This window comes from Hemicordylus capensis, chromosome 1, assembly GCF_027244095.1.
Source record: "Hemicordylus capensis ecotype Gifberg chromosome 1, rHemCap1.1.pri, whole genome shotgun sequence".
Taxonomy (NCBI): Eukaryota; Metazoa; Chordata; class Lepidosauria; order Squamata; family Cordylidae; genus Hemicordylus; species Hemicordylus capensis.
In genome coordinates, this window is record NC_069657.1 from 97,088,567 (window position 1) to 97,116,533 (window position 27,967).

Here is a 27,967-nt window from a genome sequence, read left to right on the forward strand (position 1 = left end):
AGAAGTAATACCAAGAGAAAGAGTGCGTGCATGCACACAGAAGAGCAATGGTCTGCAATAAGGGGTAGCTCAAGGTTGGTGTCACAACTGGCCCCAGGCTGCTTTTCCTTGAAGTCTTCCAAAGCTAAGAGGAACACAGTCAATGTTTTCTCCCCTACTGGAAGGTCCCAGTGCCTTCACCTACTATGTAGTGCCCTTCATAGTTAAGACAACTGAAAAGGAGGCTGACAGGCATTCTAACTAGTGCAGGCTAAGTTCTAACATCAAGCCCCTTTTAACAAAAATGGGATACTGTCCAGTCTTCTGCCATGAAGGGGAGTGAACTGGCTTAAAGATGTTGGTGATATACACAGTACATCACACCAAGTGGTGGGGTATAGCAGTGAGGCTTGGTCTCTCCAGTGCCCCCTTCCTGTGTGCCAAATATGATGTGTGACCAGACTGCATTGTACGTGCCTATATGCAGATGCTCAGCCATGCAAGCCATCCACACTCCCTTTCATAGTGGACACATTACACAGGCAAAGAGTGTACATGAAGAGATGCACATGATACAATCTAAACATGCTAAGGCTGCACGTAAGTTGGAGATTCAATCTTGTGCCCCACCCCATTTGCCATATCCCAGAGCACGATTTGAAGACACAATGATGTAGCCATGTAGCTGAAGAGAAGCAGATCTAAGCTGGTAAGCAACTGGATGATGTCTGCCTGAGAATGTGATCTACTACACTACCTTGTGCTCCACAATATGGGAAAGGCAGCATATAAATGAAATGAAATATAGATGTCAACCCAGCAGGCCCATGTGCAACCTGACCCACTAATTGAGCCAAAAACACCACCACCACCACAAAGCTCCCGTCCTCTTGTAACTACTAAGGCACCACACACAGTATGAACATTAGCTCCAGCAGCAAGGATACAAGTCACAGGTTTCAGGTAGTGGGCAGCCAGATATAATCCTCGTGATGTTGAGGCAATCCAAGCACAGCAGATCATTCAACCATTTTTCAACAGCATCTCCTGGGGCATATCTAATGGATTCCTGGAGGGAAACTTCTTGCAATGTACGGGCTAGAGAGAGATGACACACAAAAAGCTAAATCCATGGTGAGTTTATAAGGAGAGACTCTAGAACAACTAGTTTGGGGGAGCAAAGGTGTAGCAAAAAAATATTACAGGAGCAAGGATTTTGCTATACATAAGCGGTAAGGTAACTGATGTTGTTATCGTTTATTTACTTTAATAATGAAGCTTGCCTGACAAAGATATTTAGAAAAATTTATTCATTTATTTAAAATATTTCTATACCACCCAAAACTTGCATCTCTGGGTGGTTTTCTAGGGCTAGATTTCTCTTAGAAAATACTGTCTTTTTGGATTAGGCCAGTGGTTTCTATCTTCCCAACCTGGGGGGGCGGGGGCTCCAAATGTTGCCAAACTACAATTCCTATCAGCCCCAGCTACAATTTATGATACCTGGGAAGACAGGAATTGTAGTTCAGCAAGCACTGGATTAAGCCAAACCTTCCAGTCTTTTCCAGGCTAATTTTCAATACCTGTCCAATACAATGTGGCAGAAAAGACTAGGTTAGAGAGAGAGAGATCAGTATCAGGCCCGCTGAAATCTGCAAGGCAGATGACCCAGCACTCCCCAGCACACATGGTCTCACCCAGCCCAATTCCTGGCCGGGAATGAAGTTAAGGGGCCAGCCTGGATCCTGGAAGACTGGAGGAGTCTCCTACCTACCTGGTTGGGCTGGCTTCTGCTGCTTGTCCAGAGGTAGAGGAGTGAGTGAATAAGACTTCTTTAAACAATGAAAACCTTTTTTTAAAAAAAAAACCCTAATGCAAGTTCTAGGGCCATAATATACTATGACTGTATTATCAGACACTTTGCTATAAAGTTCCAGTCCAGCAGATGAGAGAGCAGGAAATATTTTGGGTGGGGCATCCGCTACATCTTGCAACCTCTTGGATTCACACACACACACACCCAATGTTCATATTTATTCAAAAAAAGGAAAAGATAGCAGCTGACTTATCTCCATTCTGGGCAGAACAAAAAAATTCTTAACATGCTGTCCAAAGAACTAACCACTCTCTGCATAAGTCATCCTAGATGGAGCATGTTTTCATATTAAACTACCATGAATTCATGTGGTAGTATGTGAAAACAGAAAGGCTCTATTAACATTTCCCTGTCATGAGCTCTCACGCTGTAATAAAAGTGAGCCTTCCAATTAGGTAGATAACACCTAAAGCCTTCCCTCTTGCCTGGTGCTTGAAGACATGTCTACAACTACTGGAAACCAGCCCAGAGCCCAAGTCTAAACATGAAGCCATACCGGATTGCCTTGATTTGGCACACTATTATTATTATCTCTTGTTTACACAGTCAGACAGGTGTTATTGACTGGTTTGTTTTATCCAGACATCGAGTCCTTCCCAAGGACCTGGGATGCCAGAATTTTATTGTCAATTGTTATAGATATCGTCGCAGAATATAGGCTGTTCCCAGTAAAGCTGCTTTTTGTAATTGGCTAATGGTGATTTCTGTGGCCCCTATGGTGTTGAGGTGCTCTTCAAGGTCTTTTGGAACTGCACCCAGGGCGCCAATTACCACTGGGATTATTTGGGTCTTTTTCTGCCACAGCCTTTCAATTTCAATTTGTAGATCTTTGTATTTTGTGATTTTTTCTATTTCTTTTTCTTCTATTCTGCTATCCCCTGGTATTGCTATGTCGATTATTTTGACTTGTTTTTCTTTCTTCTCGACTACAGTGATATCTGGTGTATTGTGTGGCAGATGTTTGTCTGTTTGTAGTCGGAAGTCCCATAATATTTTTACATCTTCATTTTCTTCAACTTTTTCAATTTTATGGTCCCACCAATGTTTGGCTACAGGTAGCTTGTATTTTTTGCAGATGTTCCAGTGTATCATCCCTGCTACTTTGTCATGCCTTTGTTTGTAGTCAGTCTGTGCGATCTTTTTACAACAGCTGATTAGGTGGTCCACGGTTTCATCTGCTTCTTTACAAAGGCGGCACTTGCTGTTTGTGGTGGATTTTTCGACTTTTGCTCTTATTGCACTTGTTCTTAGTGCCTGTTCTTGTGCAGCCAGTATTAAACCTTCTGTTTCTTTCTTCAAGTTGCCATTCTTAAGCCATTGCCAGGTCTTGGTGATGTCTGATTTTCCACTTATATTGTGCAAATATTGACCATGCAGTGGTTTATTTTTCCATTTTTCTGCTCGGTTCTTGACTTGTTATTTCTTGTAGGCCTGCTTTCTTTCATTGGTGTTGAATAGTTTCACATTATTCACCATTTGAAGTGCATCTTCTTCACTGTCCTTGATATATTCTTGAAGGCCTCTTTTCTCCTCCTCTACTGTTTGATGGACTTGCAGCATTCCTCTTCCACCTGAGCTGCGAGGGAGGTATTGCCTATCGACATCACTGCGGGGGTGCAGCTCATGATTGAAGGTCATGATTTTCCTGGTCTTACGATCTAGCGTCTCTAGCTCTGCCTGGGTCCAGTCTATTATTCATGCAGTGTATCTGATAACAGGTATAGCCCAGGTGTTTATGGCTTGTATGGTGTTCCCGCCATTAAGTTTGGACTTGAGGATTTTTCTAACTCTCCTGATGTATTCACTTCCCATTTTTCTTTTAACTTCAGTGTGTGCGATGTTATCAGCCTGGAGAATGCCCAAGTATTTGTAATGTTCTTTCTCTTCCAGGTTCTTGATCTTGCTTCCATTACGCAGTTCTATTCCTTCTGTTTTTGTTATTTTCCCTCTGTTCATTATTAATGCAGCACACTTGTCTAGTCCGAACTCCATTGCTATATCGCTACTGAATATATGGACAGTGTTTAGCAGTGATTCGATTTCTGACTGGGACTTTCCATACAACTTCAGATCGTCCATGTACAGCAGATGGTTGATTTTACTTGATGTTTTAGATGTTTGGTTTCCAAGGCCTGTTTTGTTTAGTATTTGTGAAAGTGGGGTCATGGCGATTACAAACAACAGAGGGGATAGTGAGTCCCCTTGGAAAATGCCTCTTCTAATGCTAACCTGTCCAAGTGTCTCACCATTGATTGTTAACTGTGTACTCCACATGCTCATGGCTTTTTTTATAAATATCTGAATGTTTTTGCTGACACCAGTTGTTTCTAAACATTTTAGTATCCATGTGTGAGGCAATGAATCGAAAGCTTTCTTGTAGTCAATCCATGCAACGCTTAGATTGGTTTTTCTTCTCTTGCAGTTTTCTAAAATCATTTTGTCAATCAGCAGCTGGTCTTTTGTGCCTCTGGTGTTCGGGCAATTTCCTTTCTGTTCAACTGGAAGCTGTTTGTTAGTTAATAAGTGTTGCATGACTTCATCTGCTATTATTCCAGTTAATAATTTGAACATGGTTGGCAGGCAGGTGATCGGTCTATAATTACTTGGAACTGCACCTTTTGCTGGGTCTTTCATGATGAGATGAGTCTTCCCAGTTGTTAGCCATTGTTCAATATCACCTTCTCGCAAAATGTGATTGAACTGTTTTGATAGTTGTTTATGAAGGCTTGTTAGGTGTTTAAGCCAAAAGCCATGCAGTTCATCGTCGCCTGGAGCAGTCCAATTTTTAATTTTCTTTTGCTCTTTCACTTATTAATTCTGGTGTTATTATTAGATCTTGCATTTGTTGGTTACATTTTTTGACCTCTTTCATCCAGCCTACTTTTTTATTATAATCTATTGGATTGTCCCATAATTTCCCCCATAATTGCACTGTTTCTTCTTTATTTGGTGTTTCTAGGTTTCTTGCATTTTCTCCTTCTATGCTTTGGTAGAAGCGTCTCTGATTCGACTGGAATTGGAGATTCTGCCTGTGTTGTGTAGTTCTGTTTGGTGTTTTCATTCTTCAGCTTCTTGTCTTTCATATCTTTCAAATTACTAGCATCTGATCTAAGCCTGGAGATTTTATTTTCTAATCTAATCTTCCATTTAGGTGATGTACTACTTTCTTGTTTTACAGGTCCATTGATCTTATATGCGAGCTCTTGTGTTGTTATTGTTGCTGCACTGTACATTAGTTGGTTTGTTTCTTGCAAATTATTGGTTGTTATTTCTGCAAGTGCAACATTTATATCTTTTAATACCTGAGCAAGTTGTTTTTTGGCAACTGTTTTTAGAGCTGGAAGTCGTACCCTGGTGGTTGTTTGGTTCATGTGCTCAGTTATTTTTTGCTTTAGTTCTTGTTGCTTTTCTGTTAAACAGCATTTGGGTTTTTGAGGTGAAGGCAAAGGGGAGGTTGCCTGGTTTTGATTTTGAAACAGTTCAGTAACAGTGGCATCCTCTATTTCCAACACCTCCTCCACCTGCGCCTGAGCAACTGCTTCAGTTGGTGGTAATTCTTCTTCCATGTCTTGAGCCTGTGTTGCTCTTTGCAGTTCTTCCAGCTCAACTCCTGTGAATACTTTATTTCTTATTATGAATCTTCTCTGGTCTGCTAGCCTTTGTTCTGTTATTTCTGTATCTGGATGCTTCTTTTTAAATAACCTCTTCTAGTTGGACTAGACTTGTAATAGCAGATCATTATTTCCTTGTTGGCTTTTTGGTTAAGTGACGTTTCTTCCAGTAACTTTGCTGTCTTCAGCCCTGGTTGCTCAACTGAAGATCCTGAGTCCTGTTGCCCACTTGCCACCAGATGTCCAGGGACTCCAGCACCTGGCGCGGTTCTTGTTGACCCGGGCGACGACCAATCCAGTATAGATTTATTAAAGTTACGTCTCACCATATTGTTGATGGGAGAGGCACTCTTTGTCTGGCTCCTCTGGTGAGACCTGTCCAGTATGGTTGGACCTCTGGCATAGCTCTCACCTTCCTCAGAGCACGCAAGCCCCACAACCACGCCAAGGTAGTGCCTCACTGGGGGTTGCTGTTGTTGTTATTATTATTATTACATTTATATCCCGCTCTTCCTCCAAGGAGCCCAGAGAGGTATACTACATACTTAAGTTTCTCCTCACAACAACCCTGTGAAGTAGGTTAGGCTGAGAGAGAAGTGACTGGCCCAGAGTCACCCAGCTAGCATCATGGCTGAATGGGGATTTGAACTCGGGTCTCCCCGGTCCAAGTTGAGCACTCTAACCACTACATCACCAGTCAAGACACCTAGTAGGAAGGGGTGACAAAGATGCTCCGAGCTCTTGCTTCCTGGAGCACTCCAGAGAAACCACCACCCATTTTGAGAAACAATCTTCTGCAAAGATTCGAAAACACACGCTGTCTATGATTTTATGAAATCACAGAACACACGGGCTGAGTTTTTGTGAAAGCTCAAAAACAGATTTCACATTATGCAGTCAGAGGTTTCAAGTGAAAATATACCTGAAGAGAGTTTAACTGTTGTTGTTATTTTGTTCTCTGCTGTCACACTGGCTTGTGCCTGTGCACTCTGTTGCCGTAACTGCTGAATCAGCTTCAGCGACAAGGAACGGCCAGTGCCCTCGTATCTGTGAAAAATAACCACAAACACAGTCAAACAAGAAGAGGAATAAGGCTGAGCCAAACCCATGGCTATTAACTTAATAGGAGAAACAGAACTTACAACCAAGCTATGGGGTTAAATGAATCAATGTATAACCCTCCCAGCTTTGTGCCACTTGAGAATGGAGGCAGAGTGTGTGTGGGGTGCATTTCATGTTCCAATGCTTCCTATCTAAAAACTCCCTGTGAAAACTAGCACATCTGAGAAAACATATTTCTCCCTGACATTCTATCTAGCTTTCCATATAGACATGGATGGATGAATGGATGAATTTATTTATTTAAGAATATACCTAAGAACAGCCCTGCTGGATCAGGCACAAGGCCTATCTAAGCCCAGCATCCTGTCTCACACAGTGGCCCACGAGATACCTCTGGGGAGCCCACAGACAAGAACATGTCCTCTCTCCTGCTGTTGCTCCCCTGAAACTGGTACTGAGAGGCATCATGCCTCTGCAGCTAGAGGTGGCCCACAGCCACCAGACAGCCATTGATAGACCTATCCTCCATGAATTTGTCTAAGCCCCCTTTAAAGCCATCAAAACTAGTGGCCATGACCACGTCCCATGGCAAAGAACTCCATAAATTAATTGTGTGCTGTGTGAAAAAGAACTTCCTCTTGTCGGTCCAAAGTTTCCCAAGCTTCAGTTTTATGGGATAACCCTTGTTCTATTGTTGTGAGAGAAGGAGAAAAGTGTCTCTGTCCACTCTCTCCACTCCATGCATAATTGTATAGACCTTTATCATGTCTCCCTTAGTCGCCTCCTTTCCAAAGTGAACAGTCCTAGATAGGAACATAGGAAGCTGCCATATACTGAGTCAGACCATTGGTTTATCTAGCCCAGTATTGTCTTCACAGACTGGCAGTGGCTTTTCCAAGGCTGCAGGGAGGAATCTCTCTCAGCCCTATCTTGGAGATGCCAGGGAGGAAACTTGAAACCTTCTTCTCTTCCCAGAGCAGCTCTATCCCCTGAGGGGAATATCTTACAGTGCTCACACATCATCTCCCATTCATATGCAACCAGACTAGACCCTGCTTAGCTAAGGGGACAAGTCATGTTTGCTACCACAAGACCAGCTCTCCTCTCTGTAGAGGAGATGCTGCAGCCTTGCCTCATCAGGAAGGTGCTCCAGGCCACTGATCTTCTTGGTTGCCCTCTTCTGCACCTTTTCCAGTTCTTCCGTACACAGTACTCTAGATGTAACCACACCATTTTTTCAAGAAGCACTCAAAAAGGTGATCATCCACCTGCTTTCTCAAGGCACAAAAAGGCTGTACCAAGTAGTTCTACTGAAAGGGGCTGACCAAACCTTAGAATGCCAGAGGTATCAACACAATAATCTGCCCTTGTTCTGTTCCCTTATGCCAACATATCCCACAGAGTTTCTGTCAGTTCCACATTCTAGGCCATATCCTCAGTAGCTAGTAAGCTCAGTGGATACAAAAAGCAGCTGCTCTAAAGGCTTTAATCTATGCATTTGTTACTTGGGAACACATCTTCATTTTTACGTAACTTCTGAGTAAACTTGATTAGGTTCAGATATTTGGGGCCCAAGTCTATTGCTCGGTGCTCTTGTCCCACAATGGGGACTTTCCCCTCAGAACCTGATTCTAATGCCAAGGTAATGCAACCTCCTCAGCTGATACTGCTTGTCCTTGAAAGATTATCAAGAACTCTTGGTTGCCCTGGAAAGAGCAGGAAGTTAAATGGTACGAAAAGAGCACTTAAAGATCCAAATACCAGGGCTCAGAATACAAATCCTTGCCAGTTTTCTTCACCCGCCAAACCTAGGAGGTGACTTGAGCAGTCTGCGACATTCTAAGCTGAGACTGAGCTGGAGAATGTTCAGACAGCATTTCCAGACAGCATTTCCATGAGAGTGGTTAAGAAGAAGCTGCTGAGCACACCTCCTGGGCTCTGCACATCTGGCACCGGTCTGCAGAGGGCAGTGCTGGACGCAAAGAGGTCCAAGGGCACGGGCAACGAGGGCACCCCTGCTCTCTCCCCTCATGCACTGGCTCTCCATGGAAGGATGGTGGCAGAATAGGATCCATAGCATCAAATGACGATTTCCACATGTGTGGGTAAGCCATGACAGATGACACAATTTTTATATCATGGGATGTTAACTTCAGCGCAATACTACTCAGTGGAAACAGTAACCATGTGATGCCCATTCATGAGTCAACTGGCCTGTGAATAAAGGGGTGGGTGGGAATCCACAAACCCAAGTCATCAAGATTTATTATCTTAAGTATCACAAGTCCTTACAGTGAATTCAAGAAAAGCATTGTGTGTACACCTAGCTGGGACAGAATTCTTACCCATTGATTGTAGAAGCCATGAAAACAAGGTAAGGGCCTAGCAGATTCTTCACCAGTGGGAGGGGGATAGCAGCAGCTTCATCAATCACCACAAGTTCGGCCTGACCCAGTTTCACAGCATCGGCAGGGTGTATATACTTGTCAAAAAAGAGAGAAAGGGGAAAATGAGTTGTTGTTTTCTAATAACAAACCACACATACACAGAGAGAGAGATCGTTCTTCTGGGAGCTAAACCAACCTGAAAGGAATACAGAACCATGGGCTGGTTTGAGCAATCGTTTTCTGACTCACACAATTAAAAGGAAAACACACTCAGAGTGCATACATCCCGACATCTTTTGGTATGTTTCTTTATCGCATGCTGGTGGGGTGGGGAGCTTGTCAGAACCACTACTCTATAGGGGTGTGTGCAGAACTAGTTCAAATTGAACCAGTCCAGTTTGACTGGTTCAAACTCAAACCGGACTGGCCTCAAAAAAAGAAAAAAGAAAAAGAAAAAAAGGTGACCAGTCCGAGTTCGAACCAGATCCAGTGGATAATACTGGCCTACCTAAAAGGGCTGTTGTAAATGTGATAATATACATGAAGATCACTCTAAAAAATTATATAAATGCATACTATTATTTACTTTACACTACTGTTCCGTCATACAGTGCACAGAAACGCGACTAGTCTCACATCAAGGTTTGCGATCTCTCAAGAGGAGTGTATCTATTTAAGAAACGGGTGCAGGAAATTGGCAATGGATGCAACACAGTTAGTAACCTACAAGCTTCCAAAACATGTATAAAAACCACTGAAGAGGAAGGAAGAGGTTAACCAAGAGTTTCTGCCCTCTTGACAAAATTATCGGAGAGAGCTCTGCTCTGCATGCCGATGGTGATTGCCCTCAGGCTTTGGAATGCTCTCCTGGCTGACATCCACTCCACCATGACAGCTTTAGGAAACAAGTAAAGACATGGCTCTTCACGCATGCTTGGAAATGAAAGCTGTTTTTTTTACTCATGCTGCTTTGTGTATTACTGTTTTATATAGGTTTTTTAACTTTTAAACAGAGATATTTTATATTTATATTTAATATCTGTACTTTTTAATTTTAATTGTGCAGTTTTAATTATACTGTTAATCTCTTTGAGTTTTTTTTAAAAATGAAAATGGATACAGAACTCAAATAAGCAAACTAATCTAGCTAGAATAAGCAAGACTGACTGTCATTTCAAGCTATAACTATAATTTTTTGCAGAGTCCCAGAAATCAGCCATATATCCACAAACAAGAGAAAACAGAAGAAAAATTATACCAAAAATGATATACCTGAATAGTCTGTCTGTGTTCCCTGAACACATTCACTCTGACAACGGCTTTATTAAATTCAGGGTTGAGAGACTGAATAATCTCATAGTCCAAGTGCTCCTGAAAAACAACAAAAAAGGCAGCATGAGAACCAAAGAAATGATTGCCCAGCAGTAAAAAGGGAGAGTATGTGTGTTCTCTGTACCTGCTATTTTAACTGCAACCCATTTGGCAAGCAATGCACACTGAGTGAGTGAGTGAGGAAGCAGCAGGTTCGCATCTGCCTACTCTAGCTGCGTGTTTTCTGTAAACTAGCACACACACATTCTAAGGTGAGTAGGCCCAGTCGATAGAGACATATCACACACAGTCTTCCGTTTGAGAAGGAGTAGTTCAAGTATGATTTGGCAAACACACATTGGAATGTGCATATCTTTGCACAATTCATACATTATCGCAAACTCTGGAGGCGGTGATTATGCCACCTGACTGTAGATTTGGTTTGTCCTGTGCCGAACATGTACACAGCTCTAGTGACTGAAAGCACTCAATGGGTTAATTCCTAGGCTAAAAGGTGTTAATATTTCAATGAATGGTCATCAGTGCTACCTTCTGCAACAAGAAGTTTAGGAATACTTTTTCAAGCAATGAATTCAAAACAGCCTTCCAAATCATGCAACATTTGACTGTGTCCACTAGTCGACACAATGGATGAGGCCGTAGAGCATCTACAGTGGTATCATCAGCGGTAGAGCATCTGTTTTGCATACAAGAGGTCCCAGGTTCAATCCCTGATGTCTCCAGATAACATCCTGGAGTTGTCCAAAACCTCAGAGAGCTGCTGCAGGTCAGTGTAGACAATACTGAGTTAGATGGACCAATAGCCTGATTCAGCATAAGGCAGCTACCTATGTTCCTATGATGGAGAAAAAAAACCTCTCTTCTCTAAAGGGATTCTGGGCCAGTTTGCATGAGTAATAAATAATACATGAGTACCCGGGTACTCATATGAGTACCAGCCTCATCATCACACATTGTAATTGGAATACTAGTCAAGGAACATTTAAACTATTTACTAGTGTAATACCCCCCACACATATACATGATGAAAGTTCACACACGAGGCATGTGTGCTCATGCTCTGCCTCACATGTGAGCAGGACTGGTCCAGATGCATTGTCTGAATCAGCTGCCTACAATACTCACTTCAACTGGATAATCAGTTTAACCAAGTTAATTTCCTAAATAAATGACGCATTCTAGCTTTACCACTAACTTCATTTTGGTTTCTCACACAGCCTTGGCGGCCAATTTACTTACAATAAAAGCTTATAACTGAAGGCTAAGCATGCTAAAAACGTACCATAAATGGTCACAGATTTATAATTTAAGGCTTCCTCATTCATGAAATTCCATCAGGAAGGTAACATGTTAAGTGATCTGAATTATACTAAGCATCATGAGCTTACAAAGTAGCTTACACAAGAGTAAAAGAGGCCAGCCACCAGACATAAAAGAGCTGTTCAGTCTATGTGCTTGCAACAAACAGGATGGCATATAAACTGAAGATATGTTTTTGTTTTCAGTGGCGGTTCTAGCTACTGTGATTCACTATGTATTCTTTTGTATGGCTGTTATGTTACATAGCTGACATACAAAAGAACTTCAAGCCTTGCATGGGTTTGGGGGGTAATCTGAAAACTGTTCTATATATGTTCTTCTCTGGATCCAAGCCTCCAAGTCTAAGTAGAACTCAGCTAGCACAATGGAGCTTTCCTTCCTCCCCTTGCCCACTACAGCCTCTTGCGCCCTCCCAAGACTCTGCTCCCGAGGACTGGGAGATCCTCAAGGACAATGTGGGATATGACACAGGGGCATTGGCATAAATTGTGTAGGGGGGCGGGGAAGGGGAGAGACAGCTTGCATAAGAGGCAATGCCTGCCACTGGCTCAAAGGACCTTCTCAATCCCAGCCAATGCTTGCTCATCTTACCTGATACTGGAGAGTATCAAAGCCTTTAAATACAAACTCAAACAGAGTATTTAGGTTATCTGGACTGGGAGATGTAACAAAAATGTTGGAATATCTACAAAAAAACAGAGAGGGATGGAAATAGAACTGACAATCTTTTCATATACTGAAACAATAAAAGCAATTATTCAACATACGATACAATAACAGCTTTAAATATTTCATCAGTTAAAAATTAGCACTGTTATGAAGTATCCCAAGTCATAGAGAAATTGGAGTTTTAAATGTTTGGTTTGAATTAACAAAAAATATTTCTTGGATAAAGGAACAATACTCCCTGACTACATGTACACGCACTACAGAAAGGCTGTAAGCTTTCAAGGTAGCGTTTTGTAGATTTTGGCCTGCTCTTCAACCAAAGCAGTAATCTCTGTTTCAGCTATCCCACTTTTATTGGTCAAAGACTGAAATAAAGACTGACTGACTGGCTGGCTATCCCACCACTTCAAACTGCAGATGGGGGCTCATGTAGTTTTCTTGTATGGAGCTGCATACTATCTTGTCAACTACATTACTTGAATGTGGATGATCCCAAGTTCCAGGAATCAGTTCAAATCACTCACATTTGAGTCATGTGCAAGATTTAGAAATGCAAGTAATGCCCAACAAGCCGTCTAAGAAGATCAGCGCTTGGGCAATATGTTTACCTAGTAGAGACTGAAACCAGAAATTGTTTACCATGTGTTGTGCTTTGACCCCATAGGCCACAAATCAGAAAGCACTGCAAAACACTGATCTTTGTAACCGTTGTATGTGGCCTTTACTTCAAGAAGTTCAGAATATGACATGTTATCCTCACAGAAGCATTGGGAGGTAGTTAGGCTCACTCCAAATTCCCACATAAGCACAAATATGCTAATCAATGCATCCTCCATGGTTCATAATAGGGATGTGCAAGAAGATCTTCAGTGCCGACAGGGGGTAGCACTTTAAGGGCGGGGGAGGGTGTACTCACCCCTCCCGCCGCATTTCCCCCGCCGGCGTGCTGTCATTCCGCCCCGTTTCCCCTGCCGGCCGGAAGTGGCCGGAAGTCGTGAGCGCGTGCGCGCCCGTCGTGCATGCACGCGCGCCCTTCTGCCATGTGCGCGCACACGCACGACGGGCGCATGCGCGCTCGTGACTTCCGGCCACTTCCGGCCGACGGGGGAAACGGGGCGGCAAGGAGGAACGCTGCCGCCCCGAGGGGCTTCAAAATAACAGCGCGCCGGCGGGGGAAATACGGCGGGAGGGGTGAGTACCCCCTCCCCCTCCCTTAAAGTGCTACCCCAGTCGGCGTTTCGGCGCCGAAACTGACCCCAGCGCCGAAACGTTTCGGAGGCCTTCATAATGGCCTCCAAAACGTTTCGGGCACAAGCCTAGTTCATAACTTTACCTTAGAGACCAATCTTTGAAGTTTTAATGAATGAGTTCTTTTCTGATAAATCTGAACATTCTAATTCTCTGTATCTTTATGTTTGAACCCCTAATGTAAATACGTTCTTCAAAAGCTACGAAGCAACTTACCCAAAAGCCACTGCTCCAGCTATAGCCAATCCCAAGGCAGCCGATTTCCCACGGCCTCTGGCAGCTGTTAAGGCCACAGTGCTCCTCAGCGTTTTCTCAGAAATGGCTTCAATGAATTTCAGAACTGCTTTTGCCTAGCAACAAGAACACAAGCAACCAGGATGTATTATTTTGGCAAAAAGACAAGACTATAAAAAGGGAGGATTAAACTATAATAAAAGGAAAAGCTGCTAATAAGAGTGCTAAAGTGTTCTATTAGACAAGACTTACTTGATCCAGGGTTTTACAGCTATCGACCAGCACTCCTACAGGCTGTGTATCCTGGAGGCTGTCCTTTAATTCCTTCAGCTCCATATCCTGAGGGCTCAGACTATCTTCCTATAAGCAACGGAAAGAGCCAGGATGAACCCAAGGGAAAGCCAAGGTTTGCAAATATTTTTGGCAACACCAAGAATGGCACGATTTTGGGTGGACACTGTGTCAAAAGCAAGTAAAAGTGCTTGTCCGTTGAGAATGCTCTTTGAAGGTTGTTTCATTTGCCATGATCAGTGTATGCACATAGTCAAATCTGTTATGGCATCATCCCCTTCATTCCATGATCCCTAATGGGCAGGATTACCCATGTGACTATTCCCAGGAACATCCCAGTAGCCATACAAAAAATAGAAGCACTAAAGTAGCAAAAGATAAGGGAAACAATAGCAGCAAACAGGAATGAAAAAAGGCAAACACTCATCATTTGAAGTTTTTTTGGGGGAAATATAGCAGCTCTCATTTTTTGCCCCCCAAATCAAGATGGGTGGACTTTCAGCATCGCTCTAAAGAAGTATGATGTGTTACTGAAGAGACAGTTTCTAGCTCTACCCCTCTGAAGTAAAAAAGCAACACAGTGCTCTCCTTTCACAAAACAAAATGAAGAAATAGGGTCTTGTGAACCCTGTGTCACCATGAACCGAGGCACACTGGCTCCTGAAGCCTTCGAGGACCTAGAAGTAACCCCTGTAGCCAAGAAGAAAAAACCATAGGATTTTGGTGAGCCATGGAAGCATTGGGGTTAAAGAGCCCCACCAGGGCTCAGGTGAGAGCCAGAGACCTCGCCTTAGTGGGGTCAGCTGGAACTGCTAAACAGGCAACAGGCAAGAGAGCTTTTCAAGGAGGGACTACACCCAGAATGTGGATCAGTGGGCATCCTTATAAAGATACCAGGGTCAGAAGTATTGGAACGTCATGATGTAATGAAGGATCAAACAAGGGTAGCAGAGCAATGCTGATACCCCACTGCTAGAAGCAAACAAACAGAAATGATGAAGACCTGCTCTCCTTTTTCTGTAGACTGGTATGTCAACTCCTGCCCACGTTGTCATGGAGCCACCCCTCATACCCAACAGGGTCTGCTAAGATTTTAAAAAGCAATCACTCAGACATGTTATCAAGCACTTATAGAAAGAGCATGCCAGATCCTATTGCCAGTTAAACATCTGTTTAAAAATCAGAACAATAGAAATTTAAATTCTCTCAGACTTAACAGTCTGAGACTGAGTCCAAAAACCTCAGCTTTCTTGTACACGTACTTACCTGAGAACGGGGCGGAACAGCTGCTATGTTCGCAACATGACTGGAGATTGGCAGGATGTTGAGCTGATCATCAACCACCATGCAGGTCTTGCAAGAGGCCAGAGACAGGATGAATCTGCACAATGAGGCAAGGGACAAGCATTGCTATTACTGACAGACTTGAAACATCGGGAATTTGTCATCCCACAAACTAACTGCGTGGGACGCATTCATGAGTGCCATCTTGGATTGGGGTGGATGTCATCATTACAAACTGCACCACTGAGGTGTCCCTGTGTGTCACTCACTACAGCTCTTCTAAATTTGGTTCAAATCAGTTAGACAGTCCACAAGTTAGCCCACTTGCGCCTCAGATGTTCACACGGCCACCATTTTGATTTGGAGTGGATGACATCATCCCACACCACACCATTAGGGCATCCCTATGTGTCCCTACAGCTGTAGCAAATTTGGTTCAAATTGGTTAAGCGGTTCACAAGTTAGCCCACTTGCACCTCAAAAGTTTAGACGTCCGCCATCTTGAATTGGTGCGGACTGACGGACTTGAGCCATCGGGAATTTGTCATCCCACAGACTAACTGCATGGGACGCATTCATGTGTGCCATCTCGAATTGGGGTACATGTCATCATTACAGACTGCACCACTGAGGTGTCCCTGTGTGTGTCTTCCAAATTTGGTTCAGATCAGTTAAGACAGTCCAAAGGTTAGCCCAATTGCACCTCATACGTTCACGTGGCCATAATTTTGATTTGCAGTGGATAACATCATCACACACCGCGCCATCAGGGCATCCCTATGTGTCCCTACAGCTGTAGCAAATTTGGTTCAAATCGGCTAGGCGGTTCACAAGTTAGCCCACTTGCGCATCAAAAGTTAACACATCCGCCAACTTGGATCAGGATAGATGACATCATCACAAACTAGCCGTTGAGGTGTCCCTATGTGTCCCTGCAACTGTGCCCAAATTGGTTCATATTGGTCAAGGCGTTGCAAAGTTGGGTGGGGTGGGGGGCACAAAGACACACACACAGATGCCGGGTGATCTCATAAGCCTACTGGAAAGCAGGCTAAAAAAGAGACAACAGCCAGGAGCCGCTCCATCAGCAGCCTGAAGGAGAAGCCCCAGCCCCTGCAACTGTCCTGGTTCTTCCTGGTGGCAATTTTCTTGGGGACTATTTACACAGGGCCTGCTGCAGCTTTAAAAATGAGCAAGCAGCCGTAGCCAGAAACCTAAATATTTTGTTTGCGTGTTTGTTTTACATGGCATGTAATCTTCTTTGAGAGGCCTTGGCCTGAAAGGCAGTATACAAATCAAATAATTAGACAGGCATTCTGTACAACCAAGGTACAAATGCTAACACAAAACATCTGCACAAGTAAAGACTACATAAAGTCCCTGCAAACACAAGAGGCCCATAAATATATGGGGGGGGGGGAGAGGGGGGGGAGAGAGAGTGTGTGTTACTATGACAAAATCTCACATTTAAGTTACAAATATGTTTCCGGGCAAAATACAAGGTGTTGGTTATAACCTATGAAGCCCTAAACAGCTTGGGCCCTGGGTATTTAAGAAAATGTCTTCTTTGCTATGAACCCCACCGCCCATTGAGATCATCAGGAGAGGTCCGTCTGCATTTGCCATCAGCTCGTCTGGTGGCTACTCAGGGACGGGCCTTCTCCGTTGCTGCCCCAAGGCTTTGGAATGCGCTCCAATGAAATAAGAACCTCCCCATCTCTGACAATTTTTTAAAAGTCTTTAAAGATGCATCTGTTCACCCAGGCTTTTAACTGATACTGTTTTGATTGTTTTTAATGTTGTTTTAGAATATTGTTTTAAAAATTTTAAATTGTTTTGTTTTAAATTTTTTGGTTTTGTTTTTAACTAATATTTTAATGTTGTTTTTATCTTCTTGTAAACTGCCCAGAGACGTAAGTTTTGGGCGGTATAAAAATATGTTAGTTAAATAGATAGATAGATAGATAGATAGATAGATAGATAGATAGATAGATAATTTGACATCTGATGTACCTCAACAGTGATCTGCCACATTGTGATTAAGTCCAAGTCTAGCTGCACCTGTGCTTCCTAGACTCAGAAAGGGAGGAGGGCTGGTAACAAGCATGAATTGTCCCCTTTGCTAAGCAGGGCCCACCCTGCTTGCATCTGAATGGGAGACTACATGTGTGAGCACTGTAAGATATTTCCATTAGGGAATGGGACCACTCTGGGAAGTGCACCTGCATGCTTGCATGCAGAAGGTTCCAAGTTCCCTTCCTGGCATCTCCAAGATAGGGCTGAGAGAGACTCCTGCCTGCAACCTTGGAGAAGCTGCCACCAGTCTGGGTAGACAATTAATTGACTAAATGCCATTAAGTTGATCTGTCTTCAACTAGGCCTTTAAGGTCTCACAGTGGTGCATTCATTGCTGTCATAATCAAGTCCATCCACCTTGCTGCTGATCATCCTCTTCTTCTCTTGCCTTCAACTTTCCCCAGCATTATGGACTCCTCAAGGGAACTGGGTCTTCACATAATGTGTCAAACTCATGAAGTATGAGTTTGAGCCTGGTCATTTGTGCCTCAAGTGAAAATTCTGGATTGATTTGTTCTATGATCCATTTGTTTGTTTTCCTGGCTGTCCATGGTATTCTCAAAAGTCTTCTCCAGCACCAAAGTTCAAAAGCGTCAATGCTTTTTCTATTTTGCTTCTTCAAAGTCCAGCTTTCAGATCCATAGAGTGTCACGGGGAAAACCACTGTCCGAACGATTCTAATTTTTGTAGGTTTAGACCTGTCACGCCATCTAAATAGCCTTTCCAAGTCCTTCATTGCAACCCTAGACAATGCTGAGCCTTATTGGATGGACCAATGATCTGACTTGGTATAAGGCAACTTCCTATGTCCCTAAAGTTTATGATCATCATTTGAACTTGGGAATTTCAAAAAGCTTTTGACAAAGTTCCTCATCAGAGAATTGAGAAAATTTAGCAGTCATGGGATAAGGGGACAGGTTAATGTGTGGATTCATAACTGGTTGAAGGATAGAAAACAGAGGGTAGAAATAAATGGACAGTTTTCACAATGGAGGGAAGTAAGAAGTGGGGTCCTGCAGGGGTCTGTACTGGGACCAGTGATTTTTAATTTATTAATATATCATCTAGAAGTTGGGGTAAGCAGCAAGGTAGCCAAATTTGCAGATGATACCAAACTATTTAGGCTAGTGAAATCCAAAAGAGATTGAGAGGAGCTCCAAAAGGATTTCTCCAAACTGAAGGAGTAGGCAACAAAATAGCACATGCAGGTCAATGTTAGCAAGTGTAAAGTGAAGCATATTGGGCCAAAAAAACCCCAACTTCACATATATACTTATGGGGTCTGAGGTGCCACTGACTGACCAGGAGAGAACTCGTTGGAAGTGCAGGCTCAGTGCACAGCAGCTGTGAAAGAGGCAAATTCCAGGCTAGGGATCATTAGGAAGGGGATTGGAAATAAAAATGCTATTATCATAATGCCCTTATATAAATCTATGGTGTGGCCACAATTGGAATACTGTGAACAATTCTGGTCACCATTCCTCAAAAAGGACATTATAGAACTGGAGAAGGTACAGAAAGGGGCAACCAAGGTGATCAGGGGCCTGGATCACCTTCCTTACAAGGCTACAATACCTGAGGCTTTTTAGTTTAGAAAAAAGATGACTATGGGGAGACATGATAGTGGTCTATAAAATCATGCATGGTGTGGACAGAGTGGAGACAGAGATAAATTTCTCCTGCCCGCATAACACTGGAACTGGGGTCATCCCACGAAACCGATTGCCAAGAAATTGGGGCTGACAAAAGAAACTACTTTTTCACACAACACATAATTAATCTGTGGAATTTTCTGCCACAAGATGTGGTGGCAGCCACCAGCCTGGATTGCTTTAGGCTTAGATAAATTCATGGGAGACAGGTCTATCAATGGCTACTATTCTGAGGGTTGTAGGCCACCTCCAGCTTCAGAGGCAAGAATTACTCTAAATATCAGTTGCAGGGGAACAGGAGCAGAAGAGAGGGTATGCCCTCAGCTCCTGCCTGTGGGCTTCCCAGAAGCATCTGCTGGGCCACTGTGTGAAACAAGATGCTGGACTAGACTGGCCTTGAGCCAGGAGGACTGTTCTTAACTCGTGTGACTTCTCAAAAGTTCCACCAGAGAGGAGCAAGCATTTTGGCAGGTGCAGAATCAGACAAGAATAGGCTCAATGTACAGATCACTTAAGACAGATAGAAATACTCATTTTCCTTCACATGTGTACTTGTGAGTTTGTGTGTATAAAAAGGATGCACAACCTACCTCTCATTAAATCTGCCTATCACGTCCTGATGTGCCTCTGTCCGGTAGCGAGAATGTACATCCTGGAATAGAGAAATGTTGGTCATAGGAAATCTGAAGGATGTCTTGAAACTAAACTACTTGCACAGAGTATGATGTGGTAAAGCTTGATAAGACTTGGTAAAGCCATCAAGGCTCAACTCTAGGTTGATTTGCTACACTAATGCTAACATCTCACCAGATTTACTCTAAATGTCTCCTCTGATTTCTAAAGCAAAGCCCAAATAGAGAAAGCTATTCATATGCAAATTTCAACTATGCAGAGTTCAAGAGACTACAGTTACTCAGTCATAATTTGTGCTTCCAGCTTATTGTTTCTGGCAGAGCATTAGTACCTGCATGACTGGAGGAAATTCAGCAAGTAAAACTTTCCCTAGCACTGCATCTCCATGCCTAGAAAACTTCCACTTGCTGAACTGCAGATTGTTCCGTAGCTGTTACAGGCACAGAAACCCTGCCAGAAACAAAAAGCCTGGTAACCTTAGTTGAAAGCTGGTCTTAGAATTGATTGACTGATTGATTAAGTGATATCAAGTCAGTGTCGACCACATAGATAGATTCTTTCCAGGATGATCTGTCTTCAACTTGGCCTTTAAGGTCTCACAGTGGTGCATTCATTGTTGTTGTGATCAAGCCCATCCACCTTGCTGCTGGTCGTCTTCTTCTCTTTCCTTCAACTTTTCCCAGCATTATGGATTTCTCAAGGGAGCTGGGTCTTTGAGGAAGCCCCTTGAGGAGAGGAGAGCTGGTCTTGTGGTAGCAAGCATGACTTGTCCCCCTACTTAAGCAAGGTCCACCCTGGCTGCATTTGAATGGGAGACCACATGTGAGCACTGTAAGATATTCCCCTCAGGGGAAAGAGCCACTCTGGGAAGAGCAGGGTTCAAGTTCCCTCCCTGGCTTCTCCAAGATAGGGCTGAGAGAGATTCCTGCCTGCAACCTTGGAGAAGCTGCTGCCAGTCTGTGTAGACAATACCGAGGTAGATGGAACAATGGTCTGACTCAGTATATGGCAGCTTCCTATGTTCCTATGTCTTCGCATAATGGGTCCGAAGTATGAGAGTTTGAGCCTGGTCATTTGTGCCTCGAGTGAAAATTCTGGATTGATTTGTTCTATGATCCATTTGTTTGTTTTCCTGGCTGTCCATGGTATCCTCAAAAGTCTTCTCTAGCATCAAAGTTCAAAAGCGTCCATACTTTTTCTATCTTGCTTCTTGGAAGCCCAGCTTTCACATCCATAGTGTCACAGGAAAAACCATTGTCTGAACGATTCTAATCTTTGTAGGTGTAGACACGTCACAGCATCTAAATATCCTTTCCATGGCCATCATTGCAACCCTTAGTCTATGGCATATTTCTTGACTGCTGGATCCTTTACTGTTGATGGTCAATCCTCAATCCTTATCAGTTCTGAGGCTGGTTGCTATACCCATTGTCATTAGTTTAGTCTGCTTTACATTTAGTCTTAGAATAGCAAGCCCGAATTGCTCCCTTGGCTCATCAGGGTCTGCCGTGGTTTGACTGACTACATATAAACACTGTCTCTGTTAAGATATTTCCCTTAGGGGATGGGGCCGTAAGTTCAGTGGTAGAGCATCTGCTTGCGTGGTTCACTCCCAGATTCCCACCCTGGCATCTCCAGATATGGCTGGGAGAGACTCCTGCCTGTCCGTGTAGGCAATACGTAGACAACATAGACAGACCAATGGCCTGACTTGGCATTAGATAGCTTCTTATGTTCCTATGTCTGGGGGGCCTTCAGCACGGGACGTGGCAACGAAAACTGCAAGGGAAACATCTGACAACCTCAAGTAGAGAAATGCCTCTGATAGCAGTTCCTCTCATTCGTTTCTGAGTATTCCTTCTTCCCCCTGCACTCCCTTGTGCCACATCCCACATCAGTGCTGAATGTACCCAGACCTCAGCCATGGCTTTCTGGAGGGCTCAGGGAGCTTCAACAAGGAGAAAGTGGTGGGACAGGTGGGACACCTTTGCATGAGGGCACATTGCAGCAGCGCGATGCTCTGGATGCTACCCAGGGTTGATTTCACCCATTGCAGGGCAGAGTCCTAGTACCCTGAACGCATTCTAGAACTGTTCACATTAAACCCTCAAGCAGCAGGCAGTATCTAAGAACTTCTGCGAAATGGAAACATGCGGAATCCATGTTCCCTCTGCGCCTCCCCACAAAAATGGCTCCTGCAGGTCCTTGAATTCTCAAGAGCAGATTTCAGAGGGCTGCAAGGCTGACAAGGGAAGGGAAGGATTCTGAAGATCACCTGACTCCCTACTGCATGCACACCAAGCTCTTAGGATCCAACCCACTGATGGAAGTATTTTCCTTTCAACAGCAACAAATAAATCAAGTCAAGTATGGACAAGCCCGTTATAATGCCTTCTCCGTTATGAGCCCTGCCACCTATTGAGATAATCCAAGGAGGTCCATCTGCAGTTGCCACTAGCTTGTCTGGTGGCTTCTCAGGGACAGGCCTTCTACTTTGCCACCCTGAGGTTTTAGAATGCACTCCCTGAAGAAATAAGAACCTCCCCTTTCCTGACAGCTTTTTAAAGGGCTGTTAAGACACATTTAGTCATCCAGGCTTTTAATGAGATTTATAGAATCTTCCACTTTTAAAAATTATTCTAATGTTAAGTGTTTTAATTCTTGTTTTAATTTATGTTATTTTATTGTAAATCGCCGGAGTTTGGGAAGGTATATAAATATGCTAAATAAATACATAAATAAATAAGTAATCAAGTGATATACCTAAAGCACTTAAATGTTAAGTCAGTGGCCAATGTGGCTGGAGGATTAGGGGAGCTGAAGTCCAACAGCATCTGGGAACCCAAGTTTGTGACGCCCTGTGCTAAGTACTCTATGATTTGGCATACCATGGTCATTGTGTAGAGCTGCTTCAGGGACTTCATTGTTCTCAGAAGAATTGCAACTATGCCACCACCTTCCACAGTTTCAACAGTTCTAGCCAGCAGATTTGGTGTCAAGGCCTCAAAGTCCTGGAAAAGATGGCACAGAAAATTGTCTTCAGGTCAATTATGTGTCTCCTATCTCATAAATATCATCAGCCAGAATGCAAATGCTGTCAAGATACCCAATGCCACCACTTTAGGCTTTGCTCACAAGTAATGTATAATGCAGGAAACGTGCTAGAGGGCAGCACTGAGCCTGAGCCACTTGGGTTGCATGCTTCCCTCTTCCTGGAGGTCTTCTGTCAAGATGCATCATCCCCATCTGCCTATTGGTAGGCTACTCCTAAAGCCCTTTGATAGCCTATACAAATTTGCTTGTTTAGAACAGATGGCTTAAATAATTGTTTTAACAATACAGAAGGAAATACAACACACCCAAATTTAAGCCAGTGGAACTCTATATTGACATCTTGCCTGTGTTAACATGCAATTGACAAAATGTGCCCTTTTTATCATTCTTGTGCAAGTAGAGTTGTGGTTTGTCAATCTAAATGCGACTTCATGCTAGTCACAAGCAATAATGTGCAACCCTGTCTTCCACAGAAGGCTTAAATAACTTTGGGAATTTTTAGTAACGCAGTGTTGTATAATTCTACCGCATAGAATTTTGTACCAAGCATGTTAAAGAAAGCCATCAGCTACTCGAACAGCACAGAAAGTCTGGTGAAGTATGGATGTAACAAACATGTAATTCAATCAAGTGACTTAAACAAGTGAAAGAAGATGCAAATTTGAGAACCCTTCCTACCTGGAGCACGCACATGCCAAAGGTATTCCCCAGAATTTTGTGTGTCTCATTGTAGTAACAGTACCGAATGTTTGTGGCAGCTATGAACAATTCAAAAGGGTCATCTCGTTTCAGATCTAACGTTCCAGTTTTAATCTTCTTCTGCAATTGCCTCATCCTTTTTTTACGGTGGCTAGAATTAAACAGGAAAAAACACAAAAAAGAGGTGACCAAAAAAAAAGGAGGAAAATAATTATGTTTAAAATGATGTTTTTAGATCGGGAATGCAGGCTATCAACCTTGTTCTAACCTTATGTGTGAGGAATGAATGGGAGCAAATGCAGTTATACCTATTTAGATTTCATTGTGATTAGAGAAGAACATCGAGGGAAGATCAGACCTGGATATGAATTCCAAGCATGAGGAGCAGCAAGGGAGAATGAGCATAGTTAAGATAGACAAATCTTTATTCGCTCACGGAGCAGGGGAAGTGGGAGACGACACATCAAAAAAACATCAGAGCATAACAACAGTATGCAACAGCTATAATACAGAGAGGTTAAAGGGCTGTAGAAGATATCACAAGTTGTCTAATCCTATTAGCAATCAATTTGGCCATATTCTATATTCCCTCTAAGGGGGGCACATGCACACACGACTCCAGCCCACCACGCAGTTGTTTTTAGCAACCACTCTGTCACATTGCACTGCTGCTCGTGCTGCCTTTTCCTGTCCCTCCCCACTACGTTTCCCCTGCTGCCACCACATTAGCTCTCTTGCCACATACTGGTGGAGGGGGAAAGGTGACCTGAACCTTCCCCCTACCGAGAGCCATTTCTTCCTTTTCCCAGAGTCAAGCGGAGACAGTCGCTCCTTCCTTTCCCCACTTCCACTGGGCAATGCACCAAGTGCATACCTGGAGGAAAAGACAAATAGGACCTTCTTCCACAGCTGGGTGAACCACTCCTTCCTCCCTCAGTCCCTGTGAAGGAGTGAGAGAAAGCGGGAGGCTTTCTCCCGGCAAGGAGAGAGCAAGGAGAGTTTCCTCTCCCAGCCGGAACCTAACTGGTTCACCTGCTTTTTGTGCTGCTCTTGCTCGCAGCATTTGAATGCAATGATTGCAGAGTGATCAAGTCAGGAGCAGCTGAAAGGTGGACGCTGGCTTGGCTTGCCTCCCTCAAGAAAAGTAAAACAAAACCCTTGAAAATCTCCATTGCATGTATGTGTTTCTTCCCAGCTTGAAAATTTGTAGGTGCCTGCTGTGTGCATTTGAAAGTCAGTTTGCACAAGCGGGGGGGGGGGTACCTCTTGAAAAGGGTAAACATGTATAAATGCAAAATGCATAAAGAGAAGCTTGAAAAGAAATAAGAAACTGTACAGGGGAAGGGTCTTCATAATTTGTTGGAAATCCTGGCAAAAAACTGTTGTAACCTTTAGCTGAAATGACCTGAATGTTTTTAAACAATTCCTTGACTTTGTGCTCATTATTTTGCCCTGCTGTGGACTGTTAACAGGAGGAGATGATCACATTAATGGAGATGTTGTGTTGCATGTATTCAGGTTTAGCCAAGCTGTTTTTATTTTAGCAGAATGGGAAAGAGTGGAATGGGAAGCTTAAACTGTGTGCTTCCTCTTTAGATCTATCTGAGATAGTGTTTTTTTAATCCCTGATCATGTTATGATAAATATAAATGGCGCTGGACATAACATACTTTTCCTAAATATAATGGATCCCCCACGCCCACTATGTCCAAGCCCCTATTTCTTTCTCTTTCCTATCTCCCTCTCTCACTTCAGCATTATTATCCCGTCCAATAATAACTTTAAGCATAAATCAGGTTGTTGTGATGCTAAGCTAAATGTTTTTATTATACTTACATGTGAAGTGAAAGAAACTAAAAATCCAATCTTATAAAACAGAATTGTAAGATACACTTCTTTCTTTTTCAGAAAAAAAATCATGAATAGCATATTTTAACTATTATTGTTCTCAGCTGATTTAACACTCAATAATGATCACAATAATAGTTAAAATATGATACTCAGAATTTTTCTGAAAAAGAGGTTTTTTTAATTAAAGACTCATGTTTAAGTAATGAAAACAGCTATAATTATATTTCCCAGTTAATAAATTGAAGGCTTTTGTTCTGTATGTTATCCAGTTATTCCAAATCACAAGGGGAATCTACTAGGAGAATCTACTAGCACTATTCCCCAAGAATTATCAGATTTTGATAAGTGACAGATTAGATAATAGAGTAGAGCAACAGGAGCCTAGCCCAGTAAGCATGGGTCTGCCAAGATAGGTGAAAAACAAATTGCCATATCAAGGTGCTACTTTCAGCAAAGCTCAGACAGAATAATTTTTGTCTTTATGGCATTTTAAGAGCTTACCTTCAACCCCAGAGTTAGCATACTTAGTTTGGCACTATAAAGCTATAAATCCAATCTTATAAATAGAATTAATATTTTACATTATAATTTTATAAATAGAATAGAATTGTAAAACACACTTCTTTCCATGTGTGTGTGTGTGTGTGTGTGTGTGTGTGTGTGTGTGTGTGTGTGTGTAATCCATAGTGGCACATAATAATGGATATGTGCACACACTGCCTTGCTACTGCAACCCAGAACCAACCTCATTCCACTCATTGATGAAAAGAGTTAGAGGGAACATTGGCCACATTATATGTTGCCTCAGAGTCTCAATCTGAAAATAAATAGCTAATACAAGATTGATCTGAATGACCATAACAATTTATTTATTTTTATTTTTTATTTTATTTATTTTTACATTTATATCCCGCTCTTTCTCCAAGGAGCCCAGAGCAGTGTACTACATACTTGAGTTTCTCTTTCACAACAACCCTGTGAAGAAGGTTAGGCTGAGAGAGACGTGACTGGCCCAGAGTCACCCAGCTAGTATCATGGCTGAATGGGGATTTGAACTCGGGTCTCCCCGGTCCTAGTCCAGCACTCTAACCACTACACCACGCTGGCTCTCAATTTCTTAGATATGGATCAATAAGAGCAACCTTAAAGTCGTTATAAAATTTACAGTATAATAAAATATGAGTAATTGACTCAACCACTCTATCACCACACAAAGACACACTGAATAATGGACTTTTTTGTACCGAATGGGCAGAATTATTATTTAAGCAAGGAATAAATCACTTACTGATAAGCAAACAACATGACAAATTAAGAGAGAAATATATATCTGTTCAAAGTGAGAGACGGAGAAAGTATCAGAATTAGATCATTGTGCCTGTGCTCCCAGGACCGTACTTGACATCAATAAGGCCAAAGGTGTGGTTAATTTCCTCCACCTCACTCAAATCAGAACTTTTTATATTGCAAGCCACAGGAAACCATTTGTCTGGCCGCACCAGCCACCCTTACCTTTGAGGGCGAGGCTGGGAGGCTGTCTCACGTCTTGGGAGCCGGCAGTGGGTGGGATGGAGAGGAGGGCAGCACGCCGACAGACCTGACCCCGGACCTGATTGGCCTCCTGGTCCCCCAGCTGAGCAGCGCAGCAGATGGGTAGCTGAGGCCGAGGCTGGGGAGAGCTCCATGGGAGGCATGCGGGAGTGACATCACCAGCACGCCTCCAAAAGGGAGGGGGCGGAGGGAAAGAGGGAGGAATGGGGATGATGGGGAGCACAGCTGCCAGGGATAATGGGCTAACAAAGAGCAGCGTTGACACCATAATTGGGAGTGGGAGGTGCACAGCCTGTGAGGCGGCATTTAAAGAGCCAGCCAGGGATGAGAGGCTGGCAGAGGGCGAGTGCTGGGTCCTCCGGAGAGAGGCCGGCACAAAGGGGCAACCAACCTGGGACGGAGGAGGTTCTGGGTGACTTTTAACCCCTCCCCGTCCCTACTCTGAGGCCAGACTCTGCGTGCTCAGGCAGGCTGGGTGAAAGAGATGCTAACGTGTTCTATGTAAATTGCTTCAAATATTCGTAGTCAAAACAACTACAACAAGCAAAGAAGTGGAAGGCACGGAAGAGCTTTATGCCACATAGCTATCACACACATTTTTTTAAAGAAAGAAAGAAAAAGAAAAAAGGATGAACATGTTACCTGCTAAAGCCCAACTCTTTTTTATAACACCATAATACTGATGGTCTAGCCTTGACAGCTGCTTTAGACAACATATGATGGAGTATGACCACCTGTCAAGTGAACACAAATAAGCGTATTGTTAGTTCGGTAGAATGCAACACTGGCCAGGTTCAGATGCAATGCTGATGCTGACCCAATTTAACACTCAGTGGATGAGCCTAAGGAAGCCAGAGTCTCACACGCCCACCCATCCCCCTTCTCTCATGCATCGAGGAAAATGAACGCTTTTGCTTTCAGCTCAGTACAAGTGACGGTTCCACATTCAGAGCAAATGCTTTCATTCGCCATGAATGGAAGGAGCTTTTACTGACAGAGGACAGCTCTGCTAAAGTCTGGATGCTGCCCATTGTTACTTTTGAGAAATGAGCAAATGGGCAGGGCCAGCATCTCTTTGAAAAGTTACAACCACCTACAAACTCATTTTCTAAAGGGTACTTTAGAACTCATCCAACAGAAACATTTTTATACGTATAC

General features: G+C 43.2%; 1 protein-coding gene across 3 annotated transcripts in view; it reads right to left on the reverse strand.

Moving 5' to 3' along the window:
* NAT10 (N-acetyltransferase 10) overlaps positions 1 to 27,967 on the reverse strand; it is a 51,899-nt gene that overhangs the window by 17,874 nt on the left and 6,058 nt on the right. For all 3 annotated transcript variants that reach the window (XM_053285304.1, XM_053285303.1, XM_053285305.1), the window contains exons 3-14: positions 27,452 to 27,543; positions 23,387 to 23,558; positions 22,543 to 22,665; positions 19,612 to 19,673; positions 15,276 to 15,390; positions 13,971 to 14,078; positions 13,701 to 13,834; positions 12,159 to 12,252; positions 10,188 to 10,286; positions 8,874 to 9,010; positions 6,389 to 6,513; positions 927 to 1,077 (exon numbers count right to left, since the gene is read on the reverse strand). In XM_053285304.1, coding sequence (XP_053141279.1) covers positions 927 to 1,077; positions 6,389 to 6,513; positions 8,874 to 9,010; positions 10,188 to 10,286; positions 12,159 to 12,252; positions 13,701 to 13,834; positions 13,971 to 14,078; positions 15,276 to 15,390; positions 19,612 to 19,673; positions 22,543 to 22,665; positions 23,387 to 23,558; positions 27,452 to 27,543 — 1,412 coding nt within the window. The remainder of the gene's footprint in view (positions 1 to 926; positions 1,078 to 6,388; positions 6,514 to 8,873; positions 9,011 to 10,187; positions 10,287 to 12,158; positions 12,253 to 13,700; positions 13,835 to 13,970; positions 14,079 to 15,275; positions 15,391 to 19,611; positions 19,674 to 22,542; positions 22,666 to 23,386; positions 23,559 to 27,451; positions 27,544 to 27,967) is intronic.